Source organism: Salmo salar, chromosome 03, assembly GCF_965601325.2.
Source record: "Salmo salar chromosome 03, fSalSal1, whole genome shotgun sequence".
NCBI classification, from domain to species: Eukaryota; Metazoa; Chordata; class Actinopteri; order Salmoniformes; family Salmonidae; genus Salmo; species Salmo salar.
This window is the reverse complement of record NC_138293.1, coordinates 58,029,294-58,042,541: the sequence shown is the minus strand read 5'-3', so window position 1 is coordinate 58,042,541 and position 13,248 is coordinate 58,029,294. Positions and strand designations below refer to the sequence as shown.

Here is a 13,248-nt window from a genome sequence, read left to right as displayed (position 1 = left end):
ATAGTGCAGCGATTTGGAGCACCACAGACCTTTAGTCACTTGGTACTGGGACAAAGAAAGCCGGGGAAGGAGGTGAACAAATAGAAATAGACCCGGAGTGTGGTGGGTGACCGACCTTTGCAAGTGGACAAATATTTTCATTCAATGGGGCTCCATGATAAAGCGAGGCAAGTTGTGTAGAAGGGCATTATGGAGAGAGAAAGAGGGATGGAGAGATACATTTTATATTTTAGTCATTTAGCAGATGGTCTTACCCAGAGCGATTTACAATTAGTACTCCTTAGCCAAACAAAATAAAACATAGCTGCTTAAAAGAAAAGGAAATACATGCAAGCTTTGCTCTGTTTACTAAAGACTAGTCAATCTGAGTCAGAGTTCACACTTTTAGCAAACTTCTGACCTTGGATGAGACACAGGGCAGGGAACATGCCCACAATAATGACAGGGAAGTGTCATGATTGCAGAGAGTTCCATTTCAATCCAGTCAATTCAGGAAATGGATTGACATTCCATTCATGAATTAAACGTTTCCCAATATTTCAACATTGGTGAATAGTGAATTTCAACTCACTTCCTGAATTGACTGAGTTGAAATAGGACTCGACCTAAGGTGAGTGTACAGGTGTGAGGATCGGAGGCAGAGGGGACAAGTTCTTTCTAGGTGGTTTTCACCAGGTAAAGTTGTATTCTAGGTGGATTTGACCAGGTGGACGTGGATGAGGAAGTAATCATCATATTTGATGTAGTAGACAGAGGGTTTAGAGCGAGAGTACATGGGGTGCTGGGGCCTGGGGGGAGGAGAGGTAAGGAGCAGACACAGCCAGGGTCAAACTCATTAAGCCATTGGAGATGTCCTTTGACCTTCCTGACCATTGACCTTACTCCTTCACTCATGCACCCAGACACACAAAGAAACACACGAATACACACACTCTCTAACACCTGTCCCTGTGTCTAATATTACTGGGTTGACAACTGACAGCAATCCCTCTCCCAATACTCACGTCATGCTGATCAACATGAAATCCAGCCAGTTCCATGGATCTCGAAAGTATGTGAAATCTCCAAAACAGAAGCCACTGGACAACACTTTAATTGTTGCCTCAAAGGTATAGATACCAGTGAAAACATATCTGCAATACAAAAAGAGGGGGAGAGAGAGAAGCTTTATTAAATAGCTTTAGGTGAAACTTTGTAGTGGTCAAAATCACTCTCAATAATGTTATGACCAATCTTTTAAATAATGACAAAAATCACAGATATTTATTTTAACATTTACTATTTTTTTTAAGTGCCCCCACCCCAAAATGTAAGTGTTGACTTGAAAATACATGGGAAGCTGATGCAGGCAATATAGTTTTCACAAAGCATTAATAATCTCCTACGTCGGTTTGAAACTTACTCAACAGTTTTACTCCATGCCGGTGGGTCACTCATCGTCATAAATGCACAGTTGAACATGACTGTCAACATGATGAACATGCTAAACAATGTACCCACATTAAGGAAATAACATGGAGTTACAATGGTATTCAAATCTAATTCTAGGGACCAATTTAATTAGTCCCTTTGTTTAAGAACATGTTATTTTATTTATATCTTCTGATTCACATGAATATAGTAATCAGTAGTTGCTAATAGGCGACATACTTGATAATAAAAATCTTTAATAATAATAAAATCACATGAAACAAATCATGACCATTTTCCATGTGGATCGAACGGCGGCTTCTGATAAGAGTAGGGGGAGAGGTATGTTTCCTCATCAACAATTCACGGTGTACCGAAATTGAAAATATCTCGAGCTCCTGTTCACCCGACCTGGACTTTATGATGCTAAAACTCATTTTAATTAGATCAATTAGGTATGTTGCAACTGTTGCCAAATAATGACATTACCATATATGGCTAAGGATGTGTGAGTAGGGTGACTCGCCTAGCGGGTCTCAAACCCACCAGCGCCAATGACGAACACGCTAGCCACTGTCCCAATAAGGGATATCTCTAGGGAATGTCCAGAAGAAACCCTAAACCCTCCTCTCTAGGCACTTATGTAGATCAGAAAGAACTTAATATGCGTAAGCAATAGGGTGAACGCACTTTGAAGTAAATCTCAGCTCTGTTAAAAGTACACTCAAGAAAAACGTTCATAGATCATAGTGATTCAGGAGTATCCTTAAAACAGGTTAATATGCCCCACCAACATCAGACAACTAAGCCCTTAGTTTTTCTTTATTTTGGCTATTTTCTACATTGTAGAATTATGGTGAAGACTTCAAAACTATGAAATAACACATATGGAATCATGTGGTAAACAAAAAAGTGTTAAACAAATCAAAATATATTTTATATTTGAGATTCTTCAAATAGCCACCCTTTGCCTCGATGACAGCTTTGCACACTCTTGGCATTCTCTCAACCAGCTTCATGAGTTAGTCACCTGGAATGCATTTAAATGAACAGGTGTTTGTGTAATTTCTTTCATTGTGTTGTGACAAGGTTGGGGGGGGGGTATACAGAAGATAGCCCTATTTGGTAAAAGACCATGTCCTTATTATGGCAAGAACAGCTCAAATAAGCAAAGAGAAATGACAGTCCATCATTTCTTTAAGACATGAAGGTCAGTCAATCCGGAACATGCAAAGTGCAATCGCAAAAACCATCAAGTGCTATGATGAAACTGGCTCTCATCAGGTCCGCCACAGGAATGGAAGACCCAGAGTTACCTCTGCTGCAGAGGATAAGTTCATTAGAGTTTCCAGCCTCAGAAATTGCAGCCCAAATAAACGCTTCACAGAGTTCAAGTAACAGACACATCTCAACATCAACTGTTCAGAGGAGACTGTGTGAATCAGGCCTTCATGGTCGAATTGCTGCAAAGAAACCACTACTAAAGGACACCAATGGAGTCCAAATTTGAGATTTTTGGATCCAACTGCCGTGATTTTGTGAGACACGGTGTGGGTGAACGGATAATCTCTGCCTGTGTATTTCCCACCGTAAAGCAATTCAAGGCTCCCACAGCCTCCTGCGGCGATACGTCATCCCATCTGGTTTGGCATTAGTGGGACTATCACCCTGGAGGTGTTATGGTGTTGGGGTGCTTTGCTGGTGACACTGTCTGTGATTTATTTAGAATTCAAAGCTGGTACAGCCTCCTGCAGCTATACGCCATCCCATCTGGTTTGGAATTAGTGGGACTTTTGTTTTTCAACAAGACAATGACCCAACACACCTCCAGGCTGTGTAAGGGCTTTTTTACCAAGAAGGAGAGTGATGGAGTGCTGCATCAGATGACGTGGCATCCACAATCCCCTGACCTCAACCAAATTGAGATAGTTTGGGATGAGTTATTTTTATTTAACTAGGCAAGTCAGTTAAGAATAAATTCTTGTTCACAATGACAGCCTACTGGGGAACAGTGGGTTAACTGCCTTGTTCAGGAGCATTACAACAGATTTTTACCTTGTCAACTCGGGGATTCAACCCAGCAACCTTTCAGTTATTGACCCAACACTCTAACCACTAGGCTACCTAACACCCCAAGTGAAGGAGTGAAGGAAAAGCAGCCAACAAGTGCTCAGCATATGTGGGAACTCCTTCAAGACTGTTGGAAAAGCATTCCAGGTGAAGCTGGTTGAAAGAATGCCAGGCGTGTGCAAAGCTGTCATCAAGGCAAAAGGTGGCTTTTTGAAGAATCTGAAATATAAGATATATTTTGATTTGTTTAACACATTTTTGGTTACTACATGATTCCATACGTGTTATTACATAGTTTCTATGTCTTCACTATTATTCTAAATGTAGAAAAAAGAAAAAACAAATCAAGAAAAACCCTTGAATGAGTAGGTTTTCTAAAACTTTTGACAGGTAGTGTAAATCAAATCAATGATGAAAGAATAGTCAAATTAACTGATAACTGACACAGACATGGTGGCGTAGCAGAAAGAGCTGAATGCCGTGAACCATGAGGTTGTGAGTTCAAATTCAAGGTCAGGTGACATGTTGAATCATAATTACTGTATACACTGAGTGTACAAGACATTAAGGACACTTGCTCTTTCCCTAACCTAGACTATCCAGGTGAAAGCTATGATCACATAGATGTCACTAGTTAAATCCACTTCAATCAGTGTAGATTAAGGGGAGGAGACAGGTTAAAGAAGGATTTTTAAGCCTTGACAATTGCGATGTGGATTGTGTATGTGTGCCATTCAGAGAGTGAATTGACAAGACAAAAGATTTAAGTGACTTTGAACAGGGTCCCAGGCACACCAGTTTGTGTCAAGAACTGCAATGCTGCTGGGTTTTTCATGCTCAACAGTTTCCTGTGTGTATCAAGGATGGTCCACCACCCAATGGACATCCAGCCAACTTGACACTGGGACAACTGTGGGAAGCATGGAGTTAACATGGGCCAGCATCCATGTTGAACGCATCGGACACCTTGTAGAGTTCATGACCCAATGAATTGAGGCTATTCTGAGGGCAAAAGGGGGGGTGCATTCACATGAAACGTGTCTAGAACATTAATATTGTTTATACCATGGCATTGTTCAGTTCTCCTTTCTGATTGGCTTGAATGACATTCTAGAGCATACATTATTTCCCTTTAAAGCACTGTATATTTGCACGGTAGAATTCAATGGCTATATGTCATTCTTACATGTTCTATGTTTGAGCTGCTTTTGAAAGCAAAAGTCGAATTGAAAACAATATTGGTACTGTTGAATTCGATTTTCATAATAGCAAGCTAGGATTGATTGATTGTTTGGTTAGCTAAACTAGCAAGTCTGTTTGTTTGGTTACCAATAAACAACTATAGCTATCTGGTAAACTTGCTAGCTACCTCAGTGAATGTTGAACACATTTCTACCAGCAAATGAACACATTTCTCGTGGCAAAGGTGTTCAATTATAGCCATGGTATAAAATGGATAATCAACTCGGGGCTCTATGCGTTCTCTGGAAAATAATGCAACTCCGTGGAAGGTATTTCCACGTCGTTCTTTATTTTCCATAGAACGCATAGCCCCTCGTTGATTATCCCTTACATATTCTAAGAACATGGCAACCATGTTCTGAGTATGTTTCATGGGACATTGATAGAAAATTCTCCTAACCCTCAGAAAACTGGACATGAATGTTCTTGCAACATCCCATAGAACACATCTAAAACATTAACGTTAAATATTCTGTAACCACATTTTTGATAAGCTCTGTTTGACATTAAGTGAGTGTTCTCCTAACTTTACCACCAAAAGATGGTAAAAAGGTTCTCAGAAGGTTTTTGCTAACATAAATTAAATGTTCCCTTAACCAACGGAAAACTGGACACTCAAACATTAGGGGCGGGTAACATTACAAAAACGTTGTCTCTCCATAGAATTGTTAGCTGGGATGTATATAAAAACATCTGTGATGCGTATAAAGCCATCCCCCTTCCCCACTTCGGCCAATCAGATCACGTCTCTCTGTTCCTACTCCTTGACATATAAGCAGCAACTCAAGAGGGAGACACCAACACAGAGAATAGTGAGGCGCTGGACAGAGGAGGCATATTCAATGCTGCAGGACTGTTTTGAGAATGCTGATTGGAATATGTTCAAAGATTCATCCACTCAGGACTCATCCATTGACGAATATACAACGTCAGTCACAAGCTTCATTAGGAAATGTGTTGATGATGTTGTACCCACAATAACAATCCGGAAATACCCAAACCAAAACCCTGGATGAACGGAGATATCCCTACCATGCTGAGTGCCGGTACTGCAGCATTCAATGTTAGCAGAACAAACCCAGATGACTCGGTGGCTTGCGACACGTACAAGGCAAGAAGGTACGAGCTCTGCAAATCCATTAGGGAAGCAAATAGACAAGACAAAATTGAATTGATGTTCGACAACTCAGACTCGTCAAGCAGGTGTCAAGGACTAGACTATCATGGACTACAAAGTCAAATCCAGCTGTGTGGTGCCCACCGAAGCCTCCATCCCAGTTGAGCTTAACACATTCTATGCTCGCTTCGAGGCAGACAATACGGATCCATCCAGGAAGAGTCTAGCTGCTCTGGACAACCAGGTGCTTTCGCTCTCCGAGGCTGATGTGAGGAAAACTTTCAAAAGTGTGAATACTCTGGCCCAGATCCCTGGCCGCATCCTCAGAGTGTGTACTGACCAGCTGACGGGTGTCTTCTCTGACATCTTCAACATGTCTCTGTCCCAGGCTGTAGTCCCCACCTGCTTCAAGGAGGCTACCATACGTCCCAGCGCCCAAGAAAAACAAGGTGACATGCTCAAATGACTATCGCCCCATCACACTCAAGTGCTACGAGAGGCTGGTCATGGCCCACATCAAGTCCAGCACACTAGACCCACTCCAATTTGCCTACCACTCCAGCAGATCCACAGAAGATGCCATTTCCATTGCTATTCACACAGCTGTAACACATTGGAACAACAGGAACACCTATGTGAAGATGGTGTTCAACACCTATTGTTCCCTCCAAGCTTGACGCCAAGCTCAGAGCTCTGGGTCTGGACACCACTCTCTGCAACTGGATGCTGGACTTCCCAACGGGCAGACCACAGGCTGTGAGGATTGGCAACAGCCCCTCCTCCACACTGACTCTTAACACAGGGGCCCCCCAGGGGTGTGTCCTCAGCCCTCTACAGTACTACCTGTTCACCCACGACTGTGTGGCTTTGCACAACACCAATTTGCAATGCCACCCGGGTCCTCTTCAAATACTACTGCTGCACCATCGAGAGCATCCTGACCGGTTGCATCACAGCCTGATACAGGAATTGCTCCATCCATGAGTGCAAGGCCCGACAGCGATTAGTGAAGATGGCCTAGTGCTCCCACCCATCCAGGACATCTACTTGAAACGGTAATGAGGAAGGCCAGCAGCATCATCAAGGACCCCGCACATCCCAGCCACGAGCTGTTCACTCCCTTACTGTCGGGCACATGGTATCGGAGCATGAGGTCTGATACCAACAGGCTCAGAGACAGTTTCTATCTACAGGCCATAAGACTGCTGAACACTTGAACTGGACTGACCACCTGCTCTGATTCTCCGCACCTTAGCACACATGCACACACACACTATACTAGCACACTTCTTGGACTCTGAACATGCAGCAGGATGCTAAGTTATATTTATTTATCATGTTGATCAGTGAGATACTTGTATTGAAAAGATATGAATGCATGACAATTTTGATGGATCCTCTCCTGAGAATACTGAAGGGAGTCAGAATGTAGCAGGCAGGCTCAGCATTGAATCTGAAGATTGTATTCCCTTTGGTGATGACAATAAAGGTCTGAAAAACAAGAAGATTAGGGAAGAAGTATTTGAAGTCCAATATTATCTTTACTTTAATTGAATGTATTAATGTTTGTCTCAAGGATGTTAGCAAAATAGAGTTTGCATGAATCATGTATCACGATACATCAGTTATTGTTGTAATGAGGGCATATACCCTCTGAATAATAACAATATAATAATACTATTTGGAATGTGTAAGTCTGTCAAAATACACATCTAATTTGAGCTTATTGTAAAGGAAATTACTTTGTAATAATGTCTGGTTCTGTGGACACTCAGTCCTCTGGCTATTAAGGGACAGGGGCTGCAGTGCTCACTTTGTGTGATTTGTAGAAAGGATCCAGTTCCTCCAGGGGCGTGTTGAACAGCTCACATGGTGGGTCTCCATAGATGAACGGCAGGGTCTTGCCGGCCTCCAGGTCGACGGCTGGCTTTGCCACCTCCGAAGAAGGTAAAAAAAATATATGATTACTAACACTTTACCATTTCTTACTAGCATTGATTTTGCGGATAGCAGCTATTTTAAAAGAACGTTTTATTTGCAATGGCTTGACTGTGATATGTGGTAATTTTAACTACCTTATTTGAATCCACTGATTGTAAAGTCACTCTGGAATCTGGGTAAGTGTCCGCTAAATGACTAAAATGTTAAATGTACCTCAATGTTCAGGGTCTTTTGTCTCTCCTGCTCCTTTGCTTCCTCGGCCATCCGCCTATCAATCTCCACCAGCGAGTCAAGGGTGAAGTGGCGGAACACTTCGGTGCCTGGGGGAGGGAGCAAGGCGACCATCTTGGCATTCTGCTGGGTGAGAGATGCAACCACACTGGGGTCTCTCAGCAGTGGGCTGTGAGTTGGTGGGATGGATCAGGAAGATGAAAAGATTTAGACACGAAAATGGAAGTTTAAAAAATACATCTTTAAAATGCATTATTTAAAACAACATGTTTTGGCATATTGTTTCATAAGGGAATTTCATGGAGAGGGACAATTACACAGAGAAATGATTGGGTGAGGACACTGTGCAGCAGCTTCAGCTGAAATGTGAACTCAGACATGTGGGTCCTTTTCTGTGTTTTGAGCAGCCATGCCTTCATCTGCACTTTGTACAACAATCCGTAGCCCTGCAGCCACTTTACAGAATCCTCTTCCCCTTTTGTCAATGGAAAATCCTTTCCAATGACAAAAGGACTTCTAAATAATACTATTTTGACCATACCAAGGCACTGTGGCTGGGGACACAACGTCACCGCCAAAGTCTAAGGGTAGACCTAAAAAGTTCTAGCCCCTTGGGTGCTGCCATATAATTACATTAGAAGTGCCCATCCAAGAATGCTCAAGCTCATTGGCCACGGATAAAATGACTTCAAATAACGTTATATGTACAGTAGCTAGGGCTGCAAAGGGTCGGAAACTTTCCGGTAATTTTCCATGGGATGTTAAGCCCGGGAATTTGGGGAATTTTGCTTAAATTCATTAAAAAAAAGTTTGCATATAACAGTGAACCTTTTTGTAGGGAAATTCTAGGTATTGTTGCTATCCCCAATTCAATATAATTGCATCCCTCTTCATGCACAGTGCATTTTTCCATCACATGTGCAGTGCACTCTTCCATCACATGTACAGCTGATTCTCAAGATCTTGCACACTAATGAGATGCTATTTAGCCCACGCTAGTATACTGTCTGAGCCAAGGACTACATGCTTTCTGGTAAGTTTTGATTACAATACTGGGTTGGGTGAATATTTTTTATATGACATACATTATTTTTTGTTAACTAGTAAATAGTAGCCTACAACAAAGTGTGTTTAAATCATTATCAACTTGTTCATAATTTCTTCTAGTTAGTTTTTGCTACCATGTGGGCTTTAGCTCGCTTGAGCCTGCTAACTGAGGAGTGTTAATTCAACTGTTTCCATGCATGTTTCATTTTAAAACATATCTTACAAAGGAGTTGTTTAATCTAACTGCATAACTACTTATCTGTACATAGAATTGTATTTATTTTCTCATCTTTACGGGAACATGCCATATGTGATGTGTGGAGACATTTCACTGCAGCTACAGGGAGCTCCCCTTTCAGTACACGGAGAACACTGTAAGAACGGCCCATGTTCGGAATTCTGTCACTGTACATTTCAAAAGTGCTAAACAAATACTTATATTGACTATGTCCATCCTAGCTCGCTCATTAATGTCTTAATCGAAATTACGGATTGCCTCTTATCCGCTTGTCATCCCCTTATGCCATAGTTTGTACATCTCAATTGTCAGTAGAAACTACATTTGGTTAAGCAAGTCAGCCATATCAGCTTTGCTTTTATAAATGGCAGTAAATGAGGCTGAATGAACTGTTTCGCTGCCAGACAAGGCTCCGCTGATCGCCAAGTGTAGCAGTGTTAAGATGTTGGGACTGCTGTTAGGACAGCTTTATGTAGACCCTAATAGTTTGTGGGCACAGTTTGTCACTGTTATAGTGATGTTTTGTGTTGTGTTGTGTAGTGGCTTTGCTGGCATGCATCACAGTTTAATTAATTATTTTGCCCCACCAAGATTTACATGCTAAAATCGGCACTGATGCACGCACACACACACAGACGTCACCCTGGGTTACTGAACAACAAATTAAAAAAAACCAATAAGCTATGTTCCAGTTGATAATACAAGGAAATACACATTTGTATTATATAATTTCTCAAAACTTCCGGTTGTAATAGTTGTAAAATAATGTGTTAAAGATAAATATTGACAAAATCCTGTATAAAATCATCACAATAGTATCTATGTAGATAAAATGTTACTTAGCACAACAAAACCTGTCCACTCTGGCTGAAACAATGAAACTCATTCCCTCTTGCATACAACCACCAATGTGGTCCGTTCAATTTAGGATATTATGAGCAATTGAATTATGTTCCATTTTATTTAAATTATTTTCTGAGCGTACCAACCATGTTGATAATTGAGCACTGACTACCATCACATCTTTAAGGACAAACAGAGAACTTCTAACTCACAACTTAACAGTGAGAATGTGAACCCCAATCACCACCCTCCTGAAATGTGTATATCCACTTACAGTAGATGAGGACATATTTTCAGGTCCTTAGCTTTCTTCCTTCGAAAGGTCCTGTGCCTCTCCCAGGCTTCCAGCAGTGTTATCTTTCGGGTCGGCATGACTACAGAGTCCTCCGCTATCCTTTTACAGTACGGTTGTGCCTTTCTTTACACATAGAGCAGTTCTGAAGGAACTCATTTGCTGGCAGTCCCTTTTAAACTGCTGGATTAAGACAAAAGTTCCACCTCCAGCCTCATGCAGGGTCGAAACAAAGTTCCCATTTTTCTTGTTGCATGTCCGCTCCTATAGTCCAAGTTCTCTACCCGTTTTACCCATGGATGGGTCATAGCAAGGACAACAAGGACATTGTTCTACTGAATGGAGCCACTTCATGATGGATTGTTCTTAGAGAAATTAAGGCCAGTGGATCACTGGGATACATTCAAGTCACTGAGCAGACACAGTCTAGAATGTAAATAGTGAATTGTTGCAGAAAGCTTCCTATATTATGGCTAGTTAAGTTGTCTTTAATGTTTATTACTACAATTACTATTACTGTTAATTGCAGCTGCAAGACTTATTTGACATGGCAACAAAATGTGTATGAAATCTCAGTATTATCTAGTTCAAGGATAACTACATGTTCACGACCGCAGCACTTCGAGATGACCGTATGAAACCTAATTACAGAGCTGTCAGACTGTCCCATATTGCCCACAACTCGAGGACAGGGATTTTGTCCTTAGATGGACTGTCCCTAATACTCCCTATCGACAAGGATGTGATTTTATCCACACGAGGGCTGTGCTCAGTGTAAAAGCCTGCCTCGCGCCAGGCTCAGCTTTGCATCACAGGAGGATTCGAGATCGGAATTGCAACACTATTGGACATGAGGGATTGCCTCGCTGAGTGAAGTCAGACAGCTAATTATTTGATGCAGTTTGCATAGCTATAATGGCTGAGGATGTACTTGTTCTACAACATTTTTCTAATATTTGTTTTTATGTAAAAAAAATAAAAAATAATGTATAACCTTCAGACTACAGACTGATCATTTGATTATCTCCCCAAAATCTATTTACCAGTAAGCGTGTTATGAAGATAGCAATTGTGTGAGGTTAAATCCAAAGCCCCAAGTCTTTGCAGAAAAACCTCAGTAATAAGATTCTGTCCCTCTGCAACAGAACATCAATAGTGTCCTTTCTTTAGCGGTCTCTTTGCTGTAGCTTTCTGGGATAGATCCAAGCATTCCTTAATCCCCCAATGCCACTGGCCAAGTTCCTGACTCATTATGAATGCATGGACAGAGGAAAACAAATCCAGAAATATTGAGAGGCCTGAGACTTCCCAAAATTGACTGGACATGGCCTAATCAGTAAACCATTCAGAACATTCCTTATTCTACTCAGCATGCTACTAGAAAGGGGAAGACTTGTTATCGAACACATTGTTATTGTTAGTTAAGAATTAAAATGGGCTTCCTTTACAGGAATAGGGCATGCCTTTTAAATAGCAGAAAACAAATAATTCAGTCAACATTAATTCCGGCTTCAGACTGTGGTGACATCGTTTATATGAAACCATTAGACGCAGTTTATCATGGCGCACTAAGCTTTATTATGGGTTCAGTACACATCACCTCGTTCTGTATCAGAAAGTCTGGCCCTCTCTTATGTCTCGTAGATAAATGGACTGTTCTATTTTTGTTTATAAAGCCCTCTTGTGCAAACTTCTGCCATACCTGACTTCATTGTTAAATTACAGACATACGAGTCACCAGACCCGATCACAGGGATGGTTAACTCTGGAGATTCCTTCGGTCTTCACTGAGTTAGGTACAGTAGATCTGTGTTTAGTTTTTTTGCATCTTACTTGTGTAATGATCTCCAGAAGTCTCTAAAGTTTGATGTTTTGGTGCCTTTAGTGGCACGTCCTGATCTGTTTCACCTGTCCTTGTGATTGTCTCCACCCCATCCGCTTATTTTCCCCAGTGTATTTATCCCTGTGTTTCCTGTCTCTCTGTGCCAGTTCGTCTTGTCTTGTCAAGTCAACCAGCGTGTTTTTCCCATGCGCCTGGTTTTTCTTATCTCTTTTGCTAGTCCTCCCGGTTTTGACCCTTGCCTGCCCTGAACCTGCCTGCTTGATCGTACTGCCTGCCCTGACCTCGAGCCTGCCTGCCACTCTGTACCTCCTGGACTCTGACCGTATGATCTTTTTGCCTGTCCACGACCATTCTCTTGCCTGCCCCTTGGATACTAATAAATATCAGAGACTCAAACCATCTGCCTCCCATGTCTGCATCTGGGTCTCGCCCAGATACTTTTTTTTATACTTTAGGTCAGTTCAGATGGCTGGTTGATAACTTTTTTACTGAGGAAATTACTTTTGTTTTTCATGATCATGTTTTTGTCACACCCTGATCTGTTTCACTGGTCTTTGTGATTGTCTCCACCCCGCGCTGTGTCGTTATAGTTTTGTTAGTTACAATATTTACAAGCAATTTAAGAAAAGTATGTTTTTATCGCATTGCAATTGTAAATATTGTGAATTTGTACGATTGCGTGCAGGGCTCCCTTGTAAAAGAGGCTTTTATCTCAATGAGATTTCCCTGTTTAAATACATTTCAATAAAATATAATTCCATCCATTGGTCACTGTACAATAAGTACCATTATTACAAAATACAATTGTTATTGCTATCTACAGCCTAGTTCATCTTTGCTTTCTCTCTCTCTCTTTCTCTCTCTGGTGCCTTTTTTTCACTCATCATGGCGAACATTTCATCTTAGAAGCTGTTAAATCAGATGTAGGCCATGTAATCTGTGTCTTGAAGATATTCTGACACGACAGTAGTAGT

The 13,248-nt window shown here is 41.4% G+C and overlaps 1 protein-coding gene across 1 annotated transcript in view; it reads right to left on the bottom strand.

Annotated features, from left to right (window-relative positions):
• LOC106600868 (sodium channel protein type 4 subunit alpha B) overlaps positions 1-10,710 on the bottom strand; it is a 39,285-nt gene extending 28,575 nt beyond the window's left edge. Inside the window, 6 exon segments of the mRNA XM_082973616.1 lie at positions 1,005-1,133; positions 1,403-1,493; positions 7,213-7,330; positions 7,653-7,775; positions 7,994-8,180; positions 10,414-10,710. Of these exon segments, the coding sequence (XP_082829742.1) occupies positions 1,005-1,133; positions 1,403-1,493; positions 7,213-7,330; positions 7,653-7,775; positions 7,994-8,180; positions 10,414-10,511 (746 nt within the window). The 5' untranslated portion in view covers positions 10,512-10,710.
• Positions 10,711-13,248: the final 2,538 nt, after the last annotated feature.